Below are 24,761 nucleotides of genomic sequence, written 5' to 3'. Positions count from 1 at the left end.
TCTCTTGATTCTCCCATCTCTGCTAGCTTTCATCTTCTCTGAGAAAGCTTTCTGTACTCAATCCCTCTACTTCCTCTCATTTTATTTACACATTTACCTCTTTGCTGGCTAGCTTCCAGCCTTATCACTCAGCTGAAAATGCTTTCTCCGAAATTACCAGTGATTTCTTACCAAATATATTGTCTTTGCTCAGTCCTCATCCTTTTGACCTCTGCCATATTTGGCACTGTTGTCTAGCCACTTAGATACTGTCTCTTCTCCTAATTTTCTTGACAATGTTTTTCCTTCTCATTTTTCCTTTCTGTCTATTCTGGTTCATCATTCAGAGCTTGTTGCTTGGTTGTGATTGTTTCCCAAGATTCTGCCCTGGGCCCTCTTCTAGTCTTTCTATATGCTAGCTGATTTGTTGATCCTATCCACTTCCAAGAATTTAGTTATCATCTTCAGGGTTAACTCCCAGATCTATATAGCCAGCCCTGAGCTCTCTCCTGAGCTCATCTATTGGACTTTTCAAACCTGGTATTCTGTAGACATCTCAAACTTAGCATGTCCCAAACAATTTTTTCAACCCAGATGCACCCCCTCTTCCAAACATCCCTGTTCTTATCAGGGGCACCACCATCCAGATTTGCAACCTTAGTGTTATCCTAAACTTTTCACTCTTAATTCCTGCCCTCCAGTATACACTCATTTCTCAAAATCTTGATTCCACTGCTACCACATCTTTGCCATCTAGCCCCTTCTTACTAAATGGCCACCATCCTGTTTTAGGCCCTTATCATCTCTTTACCTCACCATTACACTGGTCTCCTTACTCACTTCTTCTCTTCACTCAGTCCCTCCACATAGCCGCCAAAGTGATTTTCTTTAGGCACAAGTCTCATTATGTCATTCTCCTCCTTGGCAAACAGTAAGGGTGCCCTATCTCCTCTTGACTTCTAGGCTTCCATTTGGCACTCAGAAGTGTTCACAACCTGTCTCCAACTGCACTTTGAACATTCTGTAGCCCTTCTTTCTGTTGTTTGCACGCAGTTCCCATCTCCTGCCCTGTGCCTAGCATGCCCTACACCTTTTCACCTCTTTTTATAGTTCTTTCTACATTCAGCTCAGGCACTGCCTTCTGCATGGACACCCCAGTTGTCCTCAAACTACCTGTTTTTCTTTTACATATATTCTGTGTTTATTTGTAGAAGCACATATTGTCTCTCTCTTGAATGTGGGGAGCAGTGTAGGGGTTATTTTATTTTAGTTCTAATGGTTACAATGCCTGTCACTTAAAGATTGACTCTTTGACCCTTTGAATTCAGTTTGTTTTATTCTGTTTTTCAAGCTTTTGACTATGTGGGTATTGCTGTCCATCTCTTTCTCAAATCTATTCTATTTCTTGGGAGTTTGGATTTCAGTTTTCTTGTTAGGTCTCATTTCATATATCCATTCTTGGAGTCTTTTTGGACAAACCATTCTTAATTCTAAAGTCTTAGTTGTGATGATTTCAGTTGACGCCTCCTTGATATTTCTTTACTGGAGGGGCAGTTTTTCTTTGTTTGCTTATGTCTACTGCCTTTGTTCTTTGGTTAGGACTTTGTACCAGAGCCAGATTCTGCGCTTTCCTATGTGCCTTCAAGTCTTAGGAGTCCAGGTATTGTCTTCTAGTGAAGTTCTAGAGTTGGACATTGTACCCATCCTAGAGTCTGCCTCTGCTATAACCTAGACATTGTTCCCTTGCATTCTGTGGGTGAGAAACTGCCAGGGTCCAAGACCTGCTTTCCTCCATGGATCTTGCCTGGGACTAGCTAGCTGAATAAAGCAACACTGGTATCACACAACACCCACTGCAAATTTGGGGCTTCCACAATAAGTTATACTGGCAGTCAAGGTACTGAGGGGGTCTTTGACCCAGGATTTGGACCCTAGTTCCAACCCAGATTTTGTTGGCTTCAGTTTAGACTTTTCTGACCTGTGTCTAGCTGGTTCTTTGGTATTTTTTAAATTTTTTAAAATTTTGAATATTTTCCCATAGTTTCATGTTCTTTCCCTCTCCCCCAAACCCCCTGTAGCCGACGCATAATTCCATTGGGTTTTACATGTATCATTGATTAAGACCTAATTCCTTATAGATAGTTGGATAGAGTTATTGTTTAGTGTCTACATCTCCAGTAATATCCCCATCAGCCCATGTGTTCAAACAGTCCATATGTTCAAACAGTTGTTTTTCTTCTGTGTTTCTCCTCCCACCTTTCTTCCTCTGAATGTGACTAGCTTTCTTTCTCATAAGTCCCTCACCCTTGCTCTGGATCCTTGCATTGCTGCTAGTAGAGAAGTCCATTATGTTCGATTGAACCACAGTGTATCCGTCCCTGTTCCTTTCACTCTGCTTCAATTCCTGGAGGTCATTCCAGTTCACATGGAATTCCTCCAGTTCTTTATTCCTTTGAGCACAATAGTATTCCATCACCAACAGATACCACAATTTCTTCAGCCATTCCCCAATCGAAGGACATTCTCTTATTTTCCAATTTTTTGCCACCACAAAGAGCATGGCTATAAATATTTTTTACAAGTCTTTTTCCTTATTATCTCTTTGGGGTATAAACCCAGCAATGGTATGGCTGGATCAAAAGGCAGATAGTCTTTTAAAGCCCTTTGGGCATAATTCCAAATTGCCATCCAGAATGGTTGGGTCATTTCACAACTCCACCAGCAATGCATTAATGCCCCAATTTTGCCACATCCTCTCCAACATTCTGGCTATTTCTGCACCTGCAGTCACCTACCTAGATACCTTACCAACTCACCTGCAGCCTTTAGTTTGAATCTTCATCCCTGGAACCATTTAGCTGGAGTTGAACTTGGCTTTAGGATGATGTCCCAGCTTGTCCCTAGACCTTACACATTGCCATCCTAACCAGGAGGAACAACTGGGTGTTAATGGAGCATTCCCTGTGCTTCCCTTCTGTACCTGTTGTAGTGTTGTTCTTTATGCTTCTAGTGCCTTTCTCCTGGTCTTCTACTAAATCTTGCCCACCCTTCAAAGTTCAGTTCAAATATTCTTTCCTTCTGATTTTCCCTGGTTTTTCTAGTTTTTGTATCACAGAGTAGAGTGCCAGATAGGAACTTATTAAGGATGAAGTGAAGAGAATTGACTCTTGACTTCTCCCTCTAAGCTGCAAGAGCAATTTGGATTTTTTTAAAAGATATTTTATTTTGGGGGGCAGCTGGGTAGCTCAATGGATTGAGAGCCAGGCCTAGAGACGGGAGGTCCTAGGTTCAAATCTGGCCTCAGACACTTCCCAGCTGTGTGACCCTGGGCAAGTTACTTGACCCCCATTGCCTACCCTTACCACTCTTCCACCTATAAGTCAATACACATAAGTTAAGGGTTTAAAATTTAAAAAAAAAAAATCACAAAAAAAAGATATTTTATTTTTACAATTACAATGTAATAACAATTTTCAACATACAGTTTCCGAAATTCTGAGATCCAAATTGTCTCCTCCTCTCTCTTCTCTCCCTACCCCCAGAGATGGTAAGCAACTTGATTTCAATTATGCATGTATTATCATGCAAAACATATTTCCATATTGGTCACTGTTGTAAGAGAATACTCATATAAAACCAAAACCCCAGGAAAAAAAACTTAGATAAACATGTGAAAAATAATCTGCTTTCCAATTCTTCTTTCTCTGGTGGTGGACAGCATTCTTTGTCTTAAGTCCCTCAGAATTGCCCTGTATCATTGTATTTCTGAGAGTAGCTAAGTCTTTCACAGTTGATCATTCCACAGTATTATTGTTGCTGTATACAATGTTCTCTTGCTTGGATTCATGTAGATTTTCCCAGCTTTTCTGAAATTGTCCTGTTTATCATTTCTTACAGCACAATAGTGTTCCATCACCAACATATACCACAATTTTGTTCAGCTATTCTCCTTAATTTCTATTTCTTTGCCACCACAAAAAGAACAGCTATAAATATTTTGGTACAAGAAAGTTCTTTCCCATTTTTTTTAAAATCTCTTTTGTATACAGACCTAGTAGTGGTGTTACAGGATCAAAGAGTATGCACTATTTTATAGGCCTTTGGGCAAAGTTCCACAATTTGGATTCTTTTATTGCTTTTATCATAGTCTGCCATGTTGCATGAATAGTTATTTATCTGCTTTTCTTAACTCTGATGCTAAATTTGAAGGCTTGTCTCTACACATTGGAGGCACATAGCAAATGAATTCCTGACCTCCTCCCATGTTACCTTTGTTTATCCACTTTTCCTGTTCTTACCAGCCTAGAATGCCACACAACTCTACACATCCATTTCACAAGGCATAAGACCTCCAGGGTGTTCTTCCTAACCCTTTAAACTCCTGCTGTATTTATAGGAACACAGAATTTCAAGCTTGGGGTTTTTGGCTACTACCTGGTCCATCTTCTTTATTTTATGATGGAAGAAGCCAAGCTCCAGAGAAAAAGTGGCTTTCTGGTGTTTGCACAGCTTTTCAGTAAAAGCCATATTTGAACTTCACTCTACTAGACCACACGGCCTTCTATTAGTACTACTTAATTGTTTAGTTGCGTTCCTGTTTCTTAATGTGAGTACTCTTGCTTTCTTAACCAGATTATAAATTAAGAAACTTTTGGGGGCAGAAATTAGTTACAACGTTGGATTGCTCTCAGATGCCTAAGTGGCACAGTAGATAGAGTGCTGAGCTTGGAGTCAGGAAGATCTGATTTCAAATCTGGCCTTGGGTATGTACCCAGCTGTGTGATCCTGGCCAAGTCACTTATCCTCTGGCTTCAGGTTCCTTAACTATAAAATGGGGATCATTACAGTCCTTACCTCAAAGGCTTATTGTGAAGATGTAGCAGGATAATATTTATAAAGCACTTGCAAGATTAATAAATGCTTATTCCTTTCCCTGTCCATCCTTTACTTTTTGTTTGCCTCAGTTTCTTCAGCTGCAAAATGGGGATAATAATAATATATGCCTCAGGGTTGTAGCGAGGATAAAATGAGAGATAGTATTTGTCTAATGCTTAGCACAGAGCCTAGCATGTGGTAGGAGCTTCATAAATGCGTGCTTCTTTCCTTCTGTCTATTCTAATCATACTGGAAACAGGCTGCCCAGGCTTAGTTGGCTTTCCTTAGGCTGCTTCCCTGCTTTTTTCTGTGGTTGATTCTGTGCCCTCATTCTCTTCTTCCCTCACTCCTTCCTCTGTGGCACGCAGCCTTCAGATCCCGAAGCCCCTCTCAGATGCCGCCTCTTCCCTCAGCTTGGCCCCAGCATGTTGCATCTCGTGTTATTTTGTACCCTCAGCACTGTCGGCGCGTCAGTTACTCTCCTGCTAGACTGTAGCCGCAGGCGGGCAGAGCCCGGCTCGCGGGGGAAAGGCTGCCTGAACTGAGACGGAATGCTCGTGTACAGAGTTCAGAAAACACAAATTGAATCCATAGGTGATACCAGGAGGTGGTAGAGGCACAGGGGAGAAGCAGGGAGGCCTGTGTCTGGGCCCCTCTGAGACACACAGCGGCCTGGCAGGGGCTTCCCTCGAGACGGTTCAGCCACCCTGAGTAGAAGAGGAATCGCCCTTCCTAGCAACAATGTTCTAGTGTACTAGATGACTTGGTGTTCTTCAGGAAGCTTCTGCTAAGCAGCAGGCCTTTGTTCAATACTTCTGGGCCAGACAGACTCTGGGGATAAAAGAAATCCAAAGCCCTGCCCTCAAGGAGGAGTCAGCACAGATAGACAGGTGCATACACATCTAGAAGTGTCCAGTCAATAAATACAAATACAAGGCGGGTTTTGTGGAAGAAGACATTAACAACTTGGATATCAGAAAAGGCTTCCTGGAAGGGGTTGCTCTTGCGTCAAGCTTGGGAGTGAACCAGATAGAGGTGTGGGTGAGGAGTATCTGAGGCATCCAAGTGGAAAGGCATGGAAGGAGGAGAAGGTGCCATTTGGGGAACTGCAAGAAAGATGCTAAAATGTATAAAGGATAGTGGGATGCATTAAAGCTAAAAGGTGGGAGCTATTTGGGAAGGGCTTCAAATGTCTGAAGAATTTAAACTTGATTCCTGAGGCCGCAGGAAGTTCAAGATAACTGTTCATAGAAGAAGGATGTGATAAAACTTGATCTTTTTTTTTTCTTTTTAAAGTTCAGTTGTCACCTGGAAGCTGGAATGGGGGTAGGAGTTTGATTTGAGGCTTAGAATGGCAGGATGGTGCAGTGGCTAGAGTGCCAGCTGGGCCTGGAAACAACAAGTCATCTCGTACACTAGAACATTGCTGCAGATTCTTATTAGCTAGCTTGCCCCTGGACAAGTCACTTAACCCCTTTCAGTTTCCTCATCTTTAAAATGAGGGCCTAAAAAATAAAAATAAAAATAAAAAAATGAGGGCCTACTTCATAGTATTGTCATGAGAATCAACTGAGAATGTTGTGTGTGTGTTATTTTGCAGATATCTGATTGTTCTGGAACAAGATAATTTTTCATGATTAGGCTGCTAATACTACTATGATGTAGATGATCTGAAGCTTGTAAACAAATTGTTTTTCAGAGCTGTCAGTGCACATTGGAAGGCAAAGACTGGCCTCTTTTGTGTTCTGAGTCTCAGGGTAGGGGGTGTGGGTATAGGAGAAAAAAAATGGCATACCTTTTTCCTGATCCTTAGGGTTATCTTCCTTAAACTTATTTATTCTCTTTCCTCTGCCAACTTTATTTCTTCCTCAGTCTATGAGCCCAGAGATTATCCAACTGCTCTAAGATTTTAAAAAATAAGTATTTAATCTCTCAGCCCCTACCTTTTTTCTGACTCCTGAATGGCAGGGTGGTATTTTCCAGGTCTTCAGAAAAAGACATATACAGGCATACCCAGAGATATTGTGGGTTTGGTTCCAGACTCTCAATAAAGCAAGTCACACAAATTTTTAGGTTTCCCAGAGCATTATAAAAGTTATGTTTACATAATTCTGTAGTCTATTCAGTACACAGTAGTATTTATCATAGTTTTAAAATAATGTACATACATACTTTAATTAAAATATATTTTATTGCTTAAAAATTCCCTCACCACTGCCAGTCTGATCCTTTTTGCTGGCAGTCTTTCCTGCTGGCTGTTCAGAGTGGTGGTTGCTGAAGGTGGAGGTGGCTGGAGATATTTCTTAAAATAAGAAGTTTGTCATATCAATTGACTCTTCCTTTCACAAAAGATTTCTCTCTAGCTGTTTGATAGCATTTTACCCACAGTGCCATAGGCCTTTCAGAATTGGTATCAGTCCCTTCAAACCCTGCTGCTGCTTTATCAACCCAATTTATTTAATCTTCAATATTGTTGTTGTGTTAGTAGAGGTAGATTAAGAAAAGCAGCAGATGGACTGTCTTTTTTGAAAGAAAATTCCCTTACCTTCCTATGGATTAGATTAATGAAAAGTTTTCTCCTTCAGCTTGACATCTGGAGTTTCTTGTGCAGTGGTGTCAAATTCAAATAAAAATGGGGCCACCTGAGAATAGGGATGGTGCATGTCTGTTGACTTGGAAAACTGCATATTAACATTATTTGTGTTCTAGTGTCTTTTTTTTGTACTTATATTTATTGTGTGAAATATTTCCCAATTACACTTTAGATTGGTTAAGCTTGACCCAGGAGTGTTTTAGGCTTTTAGTACTTGCATGTTTGACAGCTCTGTTCTTGTGTATCTGTCATTTTAATGTGGAAAATACATTCAGCAAAGATCACAATTCCCATACAGTTTCTCATTCTGTACAGTTCTCATAAATGTGCTTTGATAAATCTTCATAAAACAGCACTCAGTGCTTCTCATGGTTCGTTTGATATCTTTAGGATACCAAGTAGCACAAGCTCTGTTTCTTTGTTGTGTCTCTTGCTACATGATTGCCCTTCTACCTTTTTTGGTCCTAAAAATCCTTTGGGATGTTTTTTACATCATTTATCATATGCAGATTATTTTTGGTCATATGTTTCTACCTCTGTCCTCCTACCATAGGCCTTTCTGCTGAACTTTGAGTCATTGAGGTCATGAATTTGCAAAGCTTGAAAATAGCAATTATTTTATTTCATTCTTTTGAGACTTTAGTTATTGGTGATAGAAGGAACCTATTCTTTAGACCAATGATGGGCAAACTTTTTAAAAGAGGGGGCCAAAGGAGAGGAAATGCTCTCTTCTGGCAGTCTGTTTTTAAGGCAACTCTTTGGAAGTTTCGTTGTACTGTATCCTACTCATTGTATTCATCCCAATAATGTTGGGCAGCAGATAGAATATTTCCGGGAGCCCCATCTGGCCAGTGGGCTGTAGTTTGCCCATCACTGCTTTAGACTGATTATTATCCTGATTTTAAAAAAACAGAGCACTAGGTGTATAGGTAACAGACATATAACATTAAGCAAAGTAGCTCATGTTGTTTGCCTTTAATTATTTATTTATTTAAGGCCCTCACCTTCCGTTTTGGAGTCAATGCTGTGTATTGGTTCTAAGGCAGAAGAGTGGTAAGGGTGGGCAATAGGGGTCAAGTGACTTGCCCAGGGTCACACAGCTTCATGTCCTTTAAAAAAGGATTGTTTTTCCTTTTGTTTGCCTGTTGCACTGGTTTCAAATATTTGTTAATGGATTTGAGTGCACAACATAGCTTTTATGGACAAATGTGAAACAGTCATTCAAGAAAAATCATATGTTAAAAATTCAGATTATGTCGACTGTGTAGGGAATATTTCTCTGGCTCACCTGCGATATCCTGGCACGTTGTCTTCGCTTCACATTACTGCATTTGTCTTTAACATAAGCAGAGGGTCTTGAGCAATTTGATGGTATCTAAAGTAGAGAATGGAGAAACCTGCCAACAATAGTAGAAATGAAGTCAAAGGAAAAGGCTTCACCATGATCTTGTTCTCTTAACTGCCGCCAATCACAGCCACCCCGTGCCTGCCTCTCTTAGGGGCTTTGGGCCATGGCCTTCTATAAGATCAGCACGATGGTCCACCTGACACATTGGGGACCATTTGTACTTTCTTTTGATTTGTTCATACCCTGCGGCCAGTTTTCATTTGTAGTGACAGGATCATGTTTTTCTAGTTGTGTCTACTGTCATTTGAACAAGAACCTTATGTTGGAGTGCTAAGAGCCAAGAGAAGCTTGATAGATGGTCACCAACCTGACATCTCAGACTTCTCCTGACCAAACAGAACTTGCTGTCTTTCTCCCCCAACCCAGGCTTCTTCCACACTTTTTTGTTTCTGCTCAGGGCATCGCCATACTTTTGCTTGCGAGGTTTGTAACTGCATCTTCTCCCTCCTTCTCTCCCCGCTACCCCACGTAGCCGTATTGTCACAACATCTCTCACTCTGTCCCCTCGTCTCCACACAGACAGCCCCCACCCCAGGCCAGGCCCACCTCCCTTCTCTCCTTGACTGTTGCAGTTGTATTCCGACTGCTCTTCCTGGCTCAAATGTCTCACTCCAGTGTGTCCACCTTTTGGCAAGCTTCCAGAATAACTGCTAATGTGTAGGACTACCCACATCAGCTCTGTGGCAATGCCTCATTTCTTTTGAATTTCGATGCTTACTCTGTTCCACCCTGGAAGCTCTTGATGTGGTTCCACCCTTGCTTTTCTGCCTCATTTCAGATTTCCCCCCTTTACACATAACCCGGTTCATCCAAATTGACGTCTTTGCTGTTCCTAACACATGACATTCTGTCTCACACTTTGGTGCCTTTATATACGAACCCCAGCTGTCTTCTGTGCCTAGGATAAATTCTCCCCAATTAGAAACCCTTGATCCTTGGTTTCCTTTTAAGATTCAACTCTAGGGGGCAGCTGGGTGGCTTAGTGGATTAAGAGCCAGGCCCAGAGACTGGAGGTCCTGAGTTCAAATGTGGCCTCAAAGCACTTCCTAGTTATATGACCCTGGGCAAGTCACTTAACCCCCATTGCCTAGCCCTAACCACTCTTCTGCCTTAGAACCATTATACAGTACTGATTCTAAGACGGAAGGTAAGGGGTTAAAAAAAGATTCAACTCAAGTATCACCTCTTGCATAAGGCTTTTCCTGGTCTGTCCACTTGGTTGCTAGAGCCTTCCTTCCCCAAAGGTTATCTTGTATCTATTCTGTATGTTTTTCTATATATTCTGTATATGCATCCCTGCATTTCACCCAAAGAAAGTAACCTCTTCCAGAGAGATGTTTTTGTCCTTGTGTTCCCAGGACCATGCAACAGTGCCTGACTTGTTTAATAGTGCTTGTTGGTTGATTATTTGAGTGTCAAACTATATGTCATTGTCCCCTTACTCTAGCTTTTTCTTGAGTCTTATGGAAGACATAGATATTCTGTCCTAGTCTGACATCCACTTCTTACCTTTCTGGGAGAAGGAAATCAGGATAAGAAGGGAATATACAGTGAAATATAAGTTTAAAATAGCCCTTGAAGTTTACACAGTCTTTGACTTGTTTTGTGTTTTAATATTCCTTTTGTTCAAAAAAGAAAAAGGTCCTCCAAACAGTTCTGATCTAAAGGGCAGCAATAAAGGATACTCAGATTCTTTTCATCTTTCATTCCCTGTCAAAGAAGTCAATAGGAATTTATGAGCATTTCAAATAGGACTGGCCATTTTGTGACATGAAAAAAGCAATACCTTTCAGCAACCATTGTAAACCATGTACATAAGTAACTAGTTTTTCAAAGGTCTGGCAATCCTAATCTCAGAAGCACTGAATTAGATTGTGGGGCTTCTTGAATGATCTATATAGAACATCCTTACAACATAATGCTTATCCCCTGGGACTGTCAGCCAGAGGTTGTGAAAAATTCCGTCTTATATTTAAGCAGATTATGTCATTTAGTAATTGTATGCATTTAATTGACTTGCACAAAAGTTTGAATTGCTTTTTAATTCTCTTTTTTTTTATGGGTCCTTATTCAACCCTTTCTGCTACCTCTTTATTTCAAGGCAATCTTTAATTTTGGTATACTCCAAGATTATTAACAGTAAATACATAAATCTGTCATTCTGACTCAGAAAAGTCAGCAAAATAAAAAATGAAGTTATGGACACCAGGCGATCCACTTTACTTCTCCTTCTTCCTATAGCAGAGCACAAAAATCAACAAAATGTTGTTGTGCTTCTTAGGTACCATGCTGATAAGCATATTTTACTCTTATGATAAAACTTGCTATAAGTAAAATAGAAAGAGTTAAGGATTATCTTCTTTGGAAGTGATAAGATTTTTTCAGTAGTGCTTCCAGACCATAGTAGTGGTTTTAAATGTCATTGTCATTCCCTCTAATGTGTTTGAAGATTTAAGAAAGAAATACCAGTTAATGGGGCAGGTAGGTGGCTCAGTGGGCAGAGAGCCAGACCTGGAGGTAGGAGGTCCTAGTTCAAATTTAAGTAAGGTTAGATGCTTCCTAGCTGTGACCCTGGGCAAATCACTTAACCCCAATTGCCTAACCTTGCTGATCTTTTGTCTTGGAACTGATATTTAGTATTCATTCTAAGACCAAAGGTAAGGTTAAGGTAAGCACAATAAAAGCAGTCTACACTTCCTCTTTCACATTCTTTCTTTGTAACTAAGGTCATTTTAGATTATTGAATTGTGTAGAGTTGATTGGGGGATATCTTACTTTCATTGGCCTTGAATGTTCCAGGTCTTCCTTTCATGCAAAGCTGTGCATTCCTAATCACTGGGAGACTTGATGTCCTTGGTGAGTTCCTGTGGCTCTGCTTTTAGTTTACCAGCTAATGAGGTACAGCCTTGTACAACCAGAGCCCCAGGAGACCCTGTCCCCCAGGCTTATAGAATTCCTCACAGCAGTTCCCTGGGGAGGAGGGTGAATGAATGAATGAAATTCTAATTTCTAATTCTAAGAATTGGGAAATTCTTAGAAGGGGACCAAACTGATTTCTTTTTTTTTTTTCCTCCAGCTGCTTTGGGGGTTCAGCAACCATCGTTACTTGGTGCATCCCCTACCATCTACACTCAGCAGACGGCCCTGGCAGCAGCAGGTCTTACCACACCAACTCCCGCGAACTATCAGCTCACTCAGACGGCAGCCTTGCAGCAACAAGCAGCGGCCGCCGCCGCAGCCTTGCAGCAGGTACCTCTTGAACAGTTCGTGTAGCTCTGGTTTATAATATAAGATGCCCAGTTGGATTGCATCTCCAAAGAAAATCTGAGTGATGGGAGAAGAGGTGTTGACACATTCAGACATAAGTTTAATGGTTCTTACATTGGGCTAGATCACATGTGGGCATTTAAATAAAATTTAGAAAAAAAATTTTAACAAAATGATTTTTTTGGTTATTCAAATCCATCTGGAAGGCTTTTATTACATTAACAATCAGCATTTTCTTCATTGTAGAATGATGAGATTTAACTATTTACAATTTCTTCCAGTGTACTTTTTACTACATGTGTAAAGTTTGGATAGAGTTTTCTCAAATTTAGTTAAAGTTCTGGATACTACTTTGAACAATGTTTTCATTCTTTTTTTCCAGCAATATTCACAACCTCAACAAGCCCTATATAGTGTACAGCAACAGGTTTGTTCCTTTTTTTCTGACTTATCTATCTATCTATCTATCTATCTATCTATCTATATATATATATATATGTATGTATGTATGTATGACTTTTTAAAAATAGCTGTGTACTTTGCAATTTGTTATATTAGCATTTTAATTTCCACTTGCTAATTTAGAAATCATTTTCCCTTTCTGGGGTCACTTGTCAAATGAGGGAGTTGAAATGGTCTCCTATGACCTTTGCCATGGTCCTAAGTGTTTTGAGCTCTCTTAGAGGCAATTGAGGGTCGGGTGTGAACAAAATATATTAAAAGGTGACATTATAGAGAAATTTTAGTTTTTAATCAGTTGAAGTTAGGACACACCAATTCTCAAAATAAGGTAAGTCTTACAGAAATACACATGGACAAATTTCATTACTGTTAGAAAAAGAAAACAGCAAAATGTGATGCTTGGATTACATTTTCCCTGCCCCTTCCAGTTAAATTCAGAGGTACAGATTATTTCTACATAGAGATTGTTTCTACTTTGTCCTGGATTTAGTGGGTCAGCGCCAACTTCTTCCCGCCTCAGAATGCACTGTTAATGTTCTGGTGACTCTAAGCCATTGCTGGGGATGTGACTGTGTGGTTCTTCCATTCTTCTGGTCTTGTCTGTTCTTTCATATTTTCAGCATATGGATGAAATAACCAGGCAGAGTTTGGGGGTGGTGCAGGGGACTACATTTTCATAAGGGAATGAATCAAGTATGCAAAATAATTATACATCTCATTTGAGGCCCACACCATCCTAAGAGGTCAGTGATTCAACTATTAACAGCTCTGTTTCACAGATGAGGAAACAGGCTCAGAGAGGCTAATGGTCATTTAGCCAGTGTCAGAAGTAGGACTGAGTCCAATACCAGCATTAGCTATTACCTATGTCAAATTGCCCTAAGGAAAGGTACCACGTGCTCATTTGATTGAATGGCCTGAAGTGATAACTAGTGAAAAAAGTAGCAAAATATTTTCACAGCTAGAGTTCACAGGAATAGAAAAAGATGATGTATTTTATGTATTATGGTTTTTAATTAGTAACTTGTATTTTCTGCGACTGAAGTGAAAATGAAAATTTGGTCATGGGTAAAAAACGTTCTGCCATTTAAAAAGCACATATATGTATATGCCACAAACATTTGATAGATATTTTTGCCACATGTACATATGTGTACATATATTTTACAGTTCTGCAATTAACTCACTTTTCCCCCTATTTTTAGTTGCAGCAACCTCAGCAGACCTTGTTAACACAGGTTAGTTTGGCTTCATTATTTCTTTATTCAGATCAAAATGTTAAATAGATCAGCCTTAATCTTCATAATGTACTTACACAAGTAGTTGATGGATAAATGTCTATTATACCAGAAAAAGAAATGTCTCATTACTTAGTGTTTTCTGGTCATAAAAATCTTTTCATCTATTTTTGACAATAAAAAAAGAGGACTTCAAAAAAAATATTGAAATTAGTTGTCTTTTAAGCTTATCTGTGAATTTTTGTTTTCAGTGGATTTTTTTGGAGAAGTTAATAAGCTATAATAGATTGTGTTCATAGTTCATATCAGTTGTATTTTAAAGAGCTAAAAATTAAAATCCCAATAGTATCAAACATAGAACTAACACATTTAGTAGAGAAGCTACATGTTTTTTCATATGCTAAAAACTACTTAAAATTGAGATGATTTCAAATTAAAGGTTAAAAATTAAATGACATTAATACTTTGACAAGTGAATTTTAATATCTCCATTTCTAATATAAACTTTTTTCCCCCATGCATGTTAGCCCCAGTGGAATAGATCTTCTTTACATGTGATTCTTCTACCCTCTGCTACTTTCAGCTTACATTTCTGCACTTTACCTTCTTTTGCAGGTCATGGGGAATATCTTAGGGCTTTGTCTTCATCTGGTGGAGATTACAAATCTAGCAGTGTGTTACCAGACTAGAAATTGTCCTCTCATCCAAAGAGATGCATTCACTGGGGCTTGTCTCCACCAGGCCTCTACTCCACAAAACCACATCTGCCCTTAGTTGAGAGATGGGGAATAGCTTCTAGTCACAGAGTGACTGACCATATTGGGGAACCTCACCATATTTTTGGATGTCTTCCCTACTCTTCATGCCGAGTGTGACTTTCCATTCCCAAAGCAAACACTCCCATTGAGCTGACCTAATTTCTCTGATTATTTCCCATTTCACTTAATACTTTGGAAGAAATGATTCAGACCATCCTGAACTATCTGTCCCATACCCTGGTGATTTCTGAAGCAAGAGTGGAATGAGGCCCACCCTTAATTCTTCCAATCCGATTAGTGGGGCAGGGGATTGAGAGAGGAATATTGGGGTTGAACAGTGATTTTCAAAACTTCTTTTTTTGTTTTTTTCTAAATAGTTCCTACAGTTTTTACTCCTTCTCATACTTAAATTACTCTGTGCTGCTTCCTCTTTTCATCACGTACACTTGTGTCCACACCCTCTCTTAAGAAGCTCCTCTAGTCATGTCCTCAACAGCTTACTTTGGGGTCTCCTTGTTTCTAGCCAGCTGTTGCCTTGCCGACAAGCCTGAGCCTGTCCACTCCTCAGCCAGCAGCACAAATCACTGTTTCGTACCCCACGCCACGGTCGAGTCAGCAGCAAACTCAGCCTCAGAAGCAGCGAGTTTTCACAGGAGTTGTTACAAAGCTACATGATACCTTTGGATTTGTGGATGAGGATGTATTTTTCCAGCTCAGGTAAGCTATGTATTGTCATTTGGCCATTGCCATAAAGTTAATGTCTTCCACAAACACTGGAAAAAGTAGGATTTAAGAATTCCTCAAAGGACTAAGCTACCTGCATCGATGCAGGACATTTTTTGTATTAGTAAGGCAAAGAAAATAAAGAGAAGGATTGAAATGATGATTTTCATGTGCCGATTGACATGCCTGGCCCTTCTGGTATTATCTACGTGGGTAAAATATCCTTTTTTGAGTATTGCTTATCTGTAATGATTTACTACTAATACTAAATTATTTTAATTTCTATATTAACTACATATAGTTCTTTAGGGTTTGAAAAGTTCTTTAGATGTGTTATCTCACTTCATTCTCACAACAACCTTTTGAGGTAGATTCTGTTATTTCCGTTTTACAAATGAGGAAACTGAGGGAGAGAGAAGTTACTTGCCTAGGGTCACACAGCTAGTCAATGTCAGAGGCCAGCTGGAACTTGGATCTTCCTGACCCCAAGTCTATAAGTTAGGCAGTTTATTAAGTACCTCCCTATTATGTCCCAAGTACTGTGATAAGTGTTCAGGATACCGGAAAGACAAAATAGTCCCTGCTCTCCGGGAGCTCATTCTAAGGGAGGGACAACTTGCAAATAGTATATGAATACAATATAGATAGGAAAAATAAGAGAATCAGCAGAGGGAAGGCACTTGCATTAAGGGGGATTGAGACAGGGTTCTCATAGAAGGTGGGGTTGAGAAAGGGGGGATATCTAGGCATTAGGGAAGCCAGTTAAAATGCCCAGAGTTGAGAAAGAGTTTTTTGTACAAGAAATGTGGAGTAAAGTGTATGAAGTCTAGAAAGGTTGGAAGGGCCCAGGCTAATTGATGGCAGACTTTTACTACCAAACAGGATTTTGTATTTGATCTTGGAGGCAATGGAGACTACTGGAGAGTAGGAGGGTAACTTGGTTGGACCTACATTTTAGGAAAATTACTTTGCTGCCTGAATGGAGGAGAGACTGGAATGAGGAAAGACTTGAGGCAGGCTGACCTACTAGTGGCTCTTGCAGCAGTCCAGGTGGGAGGTGATGAGGGCCTGCACCATAGAGGGGGCCATGTCAAAGAAGAAAGAGGAGATACTGGAGAGATGGTACAAAGGAAAACTCCATCTCAGCACAGCTTAGTTGTGGGACTTTGATGAGAGATAATGAAGAGTCCAGGATAGCTTCTCTCTTGTGAGCCTGGGTGACCAAGAGAGTGGAATTGCCCTCAACAGTTATAGGGAAGGGTGGAGCAGGAGATGGTTTGGGGGAAAGATAATGAATTCAGTTTTGGACATAGCAAGTTTAAGAAATATACTGGACATCCCAATTAAGATTTTTGAAAGGCAGCTGGAAATGGGAGACTAGAGATCACTGACCATTGTGGCACCTATTGAATTTGCCTGTAGAAGAGCAGCAAACGTTGAAGTCCTGTGTTAGGCTGGAAGGCTTCAGAGCTCTAAGAACGGTATCAGAGAGAAAGGTCAAAACCAAATGCATAGAGAATAATTTGGAAAGTACAGTCAGACTGCAGGAATCAGCTAGAGAGTAGAAGACAGCATTCCTGTGGCCTACTGCACAGTGCCAAGGATGGAGATGGAAGGTGGACTCTTGTGTTCAGTTGCCATTTTGGATGGAACAGAGTTTGTAATGCAGTCGTCTTCCAAGTGAGACTGGAGCCAGATACTTCTAAAATGAAATGTGCTTGGTAAATATTCTGCAGACCTGTTAACCCACTTCCACCAACCCTAAGTTCTAGTAAACTACCAGCATTAAGCTCTTTAATAGTTCATTGATATTTTTCACCATTTTAGTGAACTGACAGAGAGAGGGGGAATAAAAATGTCAAATCTTTAGTTCTGGATATGAGGAATTCAGAATAATTAAGATGAACATGCAATAAAATATCAGGTCAGGTCATAACTCATTGACAGATTGATAGTTGAAACTCACTTTGTGGGTTTAAGAATAGTAATATATTATCCCCATCAATAGATGATTGCATGTCATCAGTGTTGTGTGAAGCAAGGAAGAGAGCTTGTTTTTGTGGCTTTTTTGGTGGTTCTAGTCAGTCTCATCACAGCTCTGCAGTGCCCCCTCCAACTACCATTCTGACATGAACTGGACATGAACTGGGGAAAAGGCTATCTTAGAAGAGATAGGATAAGGATTATTGTAAGAGTTGGTAGTCAAAGATATTTCTATTTCTATTCCTTATGGGATTATACCACCTTCTACATTAAGCTTAAGTAGTCTTTTGCATCCTTTAAATATCAGTCTAGAATTCAGAAATGCAGAGCTTGCACCACTGGCATTGAAGGTGGACCTTTCCTCATTAGGAGCACCCTATCCTAGTCCAGGACTAAATCAGAATAACAGCCTGGTTTTAAGCACTTAGACCTACTTTGGGGGAATGGCTTTCTAGTTGTAGATCTCAGCTTGCTTTCTGTTTGCAGTGCTGTCAAAGGGAAAACTCCCCAGGTAGGCGACAGAGTATTGGTGGAAGCCACCTACAACCCCAGCATGCCTTTCAAATGGAATGCACAGAGAATTCAGACCCTGCCAAATCAGGTATGTTACTGTGTGTACTGCAAAGGGTAATTGCACTTCTACCCGACATCTTCCAGCTCCTAAGGGTTTCTTTTTTTTCTTCTAGAATCAGTCTCAAACTCAGCCTTTACTGAAGACACCTCCGGCTGTGCTCCAGCCACTCACCCAGCAGACAGCGTTTGGTGTTCAGGCACAGCCTCAACCCCAATCACTGTTGCAAGCCCAGATTTCAGCAGCATCCATTACACCTTTGCTTCAGACTCAGCCCCAGCCTTTATTACAGCAGCCACAACAGAAAGGTATCATGTTAAAGATGTGTCCTTTGGGGGGAGTTTTCAAACTAACACATTTATTTTGTTTTGTTTTTATTGGTAAGGCAGACAATCTTTATTATCTTTCAGCTTCAGAAACAGTATTAAGAAAATTCTTTAAAATGATTTCACATGGTATATGTTCCTAAGAACTAATATGTTATTTAAAGATCCAACACCAGAAATGTGCAGCTCATTGCAAAAGGGCAGGAAACTTTCAGGTTCCTGTTAAAACTAAGAGTTGAGCCTAGAGGGAAAATAGAGTCTTTTTTCCTTAAATGTTTTCTGCTCGTCAGTAATCCTTCAAAGTCACTACTTCATCATCAGAAATGATTTGGTAGTACAGACCAGGAGTTACACTGATTTGCCTTTCCTAATGGATTCATGAAATGACATTTCCTTATTTAAGTGTTTGCCTACTGGTTTATGCTGATCTTAATGAAATTGTATCCAACTGCTCTATGAGTGTGATTTAAGGTATGTAGTTGTGTTTGTAATTTACCTTTGAAAGAAAAATCTTGACTACTCTTTCTGTGACTTGACGTTTAATGGACAGTGTTGAAGCAGTAAGATTGAATGTACCTCATTTTTTATATCATTCCAGCTTCCGAATTAGTCCTAGGCTGGTCATTGGACTTTGAGTTGTATTTAATTAATTACCCCTTAAATTGCAGTATGAATGTTATTACTTAAATTTCCCAAAGCTTTGGGCAGTTTTTTCCCATCTTCTGAAATTTTTCTGTTTGAAGTACTCCAAAATTTCACTTTTAAAGATGATTGTTTGAAACTTGCAATACATTTTCCCATTCATAGAAACAATAGTTTATGATGATGTTTCCCGGTTGGTCCCTAGATAAACATCTTAACCCATAATATAACTGAATTATAGTTTGTTTTTCTTATTGTTTTAATGAAGAAATGATTCCCAAATTCAGTCAGTAGTTCAGTCCTAATCTGTAGAAGACAGTCTGCTTTCCCTTGGACAAGAAGAAAATGTGCTCCTGCTTAAATAAGGAGGGGACAACTTCTGGTGGGAGGTAGAGGTGCTCTGGAAGGGAGAGACTGAGATGTCTCTCACCCAGATAATTGAGCCCTTGGGCCATTCATATTTGAGGGTAGACTGAGGCTCCCTGTGCACATATTTTTAGGTAGCTTTGATGATAAAGGAATTAACATACATAAAAATTGGACACCACCCTCTCCCCCCCACTCCCCCAACTACACTGTCTCCACACATACTCCCTCTGACTTGCTATGATCCTAGCAGTTTGGCATATGAATGTTCTTGCAAGATTGGCATAGACTTAACTTTTCAGAACTCTTTATAAGTTTTGTTTCACTACAACCTACACACTGGAAATGCAGAATTCCAAGTTAACAGTAGACATATCCTCAGTCTATAATTTGTTATATTTTTCATAGACTGTAATTAAAAAACATGTTTCTAATCAAGACTGGCAAATTTCCCATCTATCTTGAATCACCAAGGATAAAACTGAATGCTTTTTGCTCGACCCTATCTGAATTCCTATTTTTCTATGTTCATCACTTCATATCTTGAGATTGCAAAGTTCTGATACTCTTGATCCTCCTTATGGTTCCACTATGGTTGAAAACTACTGATTTTAAACCATCTCATAATTGGGTTTTGAGATGTTAGATCCATTCGTCTTTTTTTTTTTTTTTTTAATAATTTGAATACTTTTTTTAGCCCTAAATAGATAGTACAAACATTTCAAGGCCAATAAATTTTGCCTGGTATTTATTTGACCTATGTTGGTGATTAGAAAAGAGAAGACAAATTTGAAATCCCTCTAGCCTATGAATATGAAGTCTTTGCTTTTGTGATTTTATTTAGTTGATTGGTGAAAGTTTATATTTCCTATATCCACAGTTTGAGTTATGTCTGCATTGTAACAAAAACATTTCTTGTTTGAATAGGGTATGGTTTTGCTTGAAATAGTCTTAATGACTATTTTTAAGGTATCTTGTTCTTCACCAACCTATGAAGAATGTCACCAAGAAAGTATTTCGTGTTTGATAACACTTAAATTATTCTGATGATTCCTTTCTTTTTACCCATGTCGCAATTCATACTTATTCTGTATATATGTAGGCAACTATATATAAAAGTGAGCTTAGGTGATGGTTTTGTAATTTTTTAAATTAAATTCTAAAGTATGTCTGTATCTCTTTAAGCTGGTTTGTTACAGCCCCCTGTCCGTATAGTTTCACAGCCACAACCAGCACGAAGGTTAGATCCACCATCCAGATTTTCAGGGAGAAATGACAGAGGGGACCCAGTTCCTAACAGAAAAGATGACAGAAGGTATGGTGTTTCAGGAAGTGTGGCAAGGCCTCTTGGTTGTTTGTTGGACCTGTCCAAATGTTTTTCTTTAAAGATATGCTCTCTTAAGCTAAAAATAAAAATAATTGTTATTAAACTTTCCTTTTAAGTCGTGAAAGGGAGCGAGAAAGACGTAGATCTCGGGAAAGATCACCTCAGAGGAAACGTTCCAGGGAGAGATCTCCCCGAAGAGAGAGAGAGCGATCACCTCGAAGACCACGGCGTGTTGTTCCTCGTTACACAGTTCAGTTTTCAAAGTTTTCACTAGATTGGTAGGTCCTGATTGGTCTTTTCAAAATTGAATTATTCAAAGTCTCTATTATAACAGTCCCTAGCTCTCCTAATTTGCCAGAATTTTGCATGCTAAGATTGCTTTTAAATTTAATTTGGTTTTCTAGAGTTTAGTGCTATTATAAATTATTGAAGGGCTGATATTGGTCTGAGGTAATAACCCTGTTACTTTTTACATATGTTATCCTCTAAATATAATAATGAATAATGTACTGTTTGATTCAGAAAACAGTGAAGTTGGTTTTCCTGATTGATGGGACTATCTCTTAAAGTTAGAGCAGGTAAAAAACAAAATCCTGTGTTGTTAGTGGCATTTTGATGAAGAGCAGGACAGGGCCCAGTCCATCCCTAAGTCCAGTGTGCAGGAGTCTTACAGAAAAGGGGCTACCACAAAGAGAGAGGCTCTGGGTTAAAGAGCTTATTGGGGAGTCCCTGTATTTGACCTCATCCAAACAGTTGTTATGAGAAGTTATAGTGGAAGCTATAAAAGCTCTCTGAAGAAGGGTCCAGGGAGGGCTGTGGTAAGCCAGAGCAGAAGGCCTTCAAAGGTCTGGTTGGAGGCCCAGTGACCTTAAGGTAGTCATTCAGAATATGCCAGGTGTCTGTGTAAGGAAGCATGGAGTACATTTGAAAGCTTTTTTCACCAAAAATAATTCAGTTAAAAGTCTTGAAGTTTAAATAGAAGGTCCATTTCAGCTACTTGGAAAGTTCATTTATGGATTCTATCACTCTTAGTGGTTCCAGGAAGTGAAGCTTACCGGAATCAGCACAATATTAAAAGAACAGAAGTTAAGTAAAAAACCTTGCATGTAGGAGGACTTTCTTTCTGATTTTTCTCTTAATTCAGTTACCTCATTCCACCTCAGGAATTTATGCCCTGGGAAAAGATGTCTTACAAATTAGCCAGTGTAATGATTTTGTGGTCAGTCGTCTTCCCTTGCACTTGGTCTCAGGTTGTCATTTGCTCTGTTGTGGTCTCTTTGTTTAGAGCCACACTATATATCTATCTATGGGCTGCATATCAGAACTCTTGACCAGTGCTGAAATACTCCGAGAATTCCCCCCTCCTCTTTACGCTGGTGTTTTTCCTCATCTGTTCCCAAAATAGAGGAAGTGGTTGGGACAAGTTGAAAGGCAAAAGGACAAAACTTATGAGCTTTCTAGTCCCATTCGTTTCTCCTTGGAGAGGGACAGCATCTCCTAAGTATTTCCTTGAATGTGAATTCCTAGAATATGATACACAAAGGTGTAAAAGCACCCAAGAAAATGTCCCAAACTTGGGGGGGGGGGTCTGCATGTGTCATTTGTGCTCTACACTATAAATGAGGCTGAATTGAAGTTTACAGTGAGGTCCTGTTTTTAGGGAAAGGACAGACGGAAATAGGAAGTACCTTTATACATTTCCTTTTACTTTGGACCAAACTGTAGATGTTATTTGTGATGAGGACAGAATTCTTCAAGATATTTTGTTGGTAGAGAGACTTGTGATTTTTTTTCCCCCTCATGACAGAATTTAAAATAAGAAAGACCTTGGGGACCATCTGGTCTACCTTGTATCTGAATGTGAATCCTTTCTATATCACTCCAGGCAGATGATTCTCAGAAATAACTTCTCTTACATCACCAGTTGCCTTTTTGGAGCATCTCAAACTGCTGTAGACTCCCCAGTGTGTCCTAAACAGAACCTATCCCCCTTCCCCCTCAGCTTGGATGCTAGGCTTCATCCACTCCCCACTCACACTCACCCCGTGTAGCTAAGTCTGCCCCAACTTTAGTTTCTCCGCTCTCCACCCACATAGCCACCACCATCATTCAAGCTTCCCTGACTCAGATCTCTTCCCACTCTGACCCAGCCTCCATTCACCTTGTCACTGCCTTCCAACTCCTCGGTGGCTCCATCCCCGTAGTGTCCAGGATCAAATAGAAACTTGGTTTGGGGTTTCAAACTCTTACAGCCTTGTCTCTTTCTACCTTTCCAGGCTTCTTATACTTTATGCCTTTCTCACTCTCCTTGCTGTTGCTGTTCATCATCACACACACCACTCATTTCCCTTCTCTCCTGCCTTCTGACCTCCCCGGCTACCTTCCAGACCCAGCTTCTCCATCTTGCCTTTTTCTGCAAGAAGCTTTTCCCAGGCACCTTGGCTGCCATGCCTTCTCTGTGATATTCCTTTCCCCATCCCCAGCTGTTCCATTCCCTCTGTCTGTCTGTGTCTCTTTCATTGTGCCTCCTTCTTTACACACACACACACACACACACACACACACACACACACACACACACATTTTTTTTTTNACACACACACACACACACACACACACACACACACACACACACACACACACTTTTTTTTTTTTAAAAAAACAACTTGTATAGACATAATTATTTGTTGTCTACACCATTAGAATGTGAATTCACTACTGCCTGTCACAGAGTGAACTCTTACTAAATTGACTAGTCACCCAGCTTTTGCCACTGACTTCTAAATCATTACCTGTTGCTCCTTTAGGAAGTAATAATCATAACAGAGTTACTGTTTTTCTCAGACCGATTTATGTAATTCTTACCATTGTGTAATAGTTAACACTCCTACCTACCAGCCCCAGATAGTCTCAGATATTTATAGAAGCACTTTTTGTGATAGCAAAAAATAAAATAAAGTGGGTATGCATCCCTTAAATGGCAAAACAACTTGTGGCATATAAAATGTCAATTGACAAACATTTACTTAGTGTATTTTGTAAGAAACTAAATATGAGGAATTCAAAGCAATATATGAGATTTGTGTGAGATGATGTAATGAGCTAAGCAGAACCAGGAGAACAGTGTACCCAGTGATGATAAGATAAATGATATCAACACTAAAAAGCATCTGGATTCTGATGGTTTTTTAAATTAAATTTTTTCCCATTTACAAAACTCCACTTCCTTCCTTTTTGCATACTACACACTCCCTGCCACTGTGCCGCGACCCCCCCCCCCCCCCCGAAAAAGAGGAAAATAAACCATGATGACAAAAACATGCATTTGTTACTCTGCACTCTTACTTGCATCCATCCCTCCTCTGTCAGGAGATAGGCATCCTGAGCTTTCTGCAAGCATGGTTGGTTATTGATCAGTGAACTCTGAGCTTCATGATGAATGGAGAATGAAGTTTACCTGCCTCTTCATGGTAGGAAGGTGGGAGCTCCGAGCGCAGCTCAAGTAGCTCTGGGTTTGGTTGATTTGGTTAAATTCATCTTTGTTGCAAGATCAGGTTTACCAGTGGTAGGGCTTTTACTTGTCAGTGATTGATGTGAAAACAAAAGGCTTCCTAGGCTTTAAATAGATGATCTCATCCTAGAATATTGATTTCTTCACATAACTCTTGCCCTTAGTTCTACATTTTTTTCTTTACCATAAAATGCATTTTTTCCTTTATACTTGTTTTTGCCATTCTGTGATAGCCCCTTGAGCTTAATGCCAGATTCCTTATTACTACCGAAAGCACATACCTTCTTTTTTTCCTACTGCTTTCTAAAAATCAAATTTGGTCAAAATATTTCCCAGTACAGTTCTTGATTTTCCTGAGTTCTTGATGCCAATGTGGGCACTTACCTTTGCTGCTACAGGGGGCAGGCAGCTCCACCAATACTTGCTCATCCTTTGCAGTTTTTCCAAATATAGCTTACTTTGAAGATAAATTTGGTAAATTAATAAACTATATACTTCTCCTTAGTATCATAATATATATTCATTCTGTAACTTCAAGTTGTTTAGAGAGCTATGGCATGAATATTTTACTTTGGAATGGGTTGCTATACTTAATTATTTGAATATGAATGGGTATTAATTTTTTGAGAATTACTGCAGCCTGAAGACTGAATTTGGCTATGTAATAATCTGATCAAGGAGCTCAGGAACTGGGCATTTTTCTTATTTGCCCTGTTCATCTCATTTCAGATT

General features: G+C 39.7%; 1 protein-coding gene across 2 annotated transcripts in view; it reads left to right on the top strand.

Annotated features, from left to right (window-relative positions):
* Nucleotides 1-24,761, top strand: part of CCAR1 (cell division cycle and apoptosis regulator 1) — a 49,713-nt gene that overhangs the window by 4,996 nt on the left and 19,956 nt on the right. Inside the window, exons 2-9 of one of the 2 annotated variants that reach the window (XM_044659195.1) lie at nucleotides 11,932-12,104; nucleotides 12,505-12,549; nucleotides 13,790-13,822; nucleotides 15,104-15,297; nucleotides 17,773-17,887; nucleotides 17,973-18,165; nucleotides 20,377-20,506; nucleotides 20,635-20,796. In XM_044659195.1, coding sequence (XP_044515130.1) covers nucleotides 11,932-12,104; nucleotides 12,505-12,549; nucleotides 13,790-13,822; nucleotides 15,104-15,297; nucleotides 17,773-17,887; nucleotides 17,973-18,165; nucleotides 20,377-20,506; nucleotides 20,635-20,796 — 1,045 coding nt within the window. The remainder of the gene's footprint in view (nucleotides 1-11,931; nucleotides 12,105-12,504; nucleotides 12,550-13,789; nucleotides 13,823-15,103; nucleotides 15,298-17,772; nucleotides 17,888-17,972; nucleotides 18,166-20,376; nucleotides 20,507-20,634; nucleotides 20,797-24,761) is intronic. The other variant, XM_044659196.1, reaches the window with a different exon arrangement.

The sequence above is a fragment of the Gracilinanus agilis genome, chromosome 2 (genome assembly GCF_016433145.1).
Source record: "Gracilinanus agilis isolate LMUSP501 chromosome 2, AgileGrace, whole genome shotgun sequence".
Taxonomy (NCBI): domain Eukaryota; kingdom Metazoa; phylum Chordata; class Mammalia; order Didelphimorphia; family Didelphidae; genus Gracilinanus; species Gracilinanus agilis.
The sequence above is the reverse complement of the archived record's forward strand: the minus strand, read 5'-3'. Positions and strand labels throughout refer to the sequence as shown.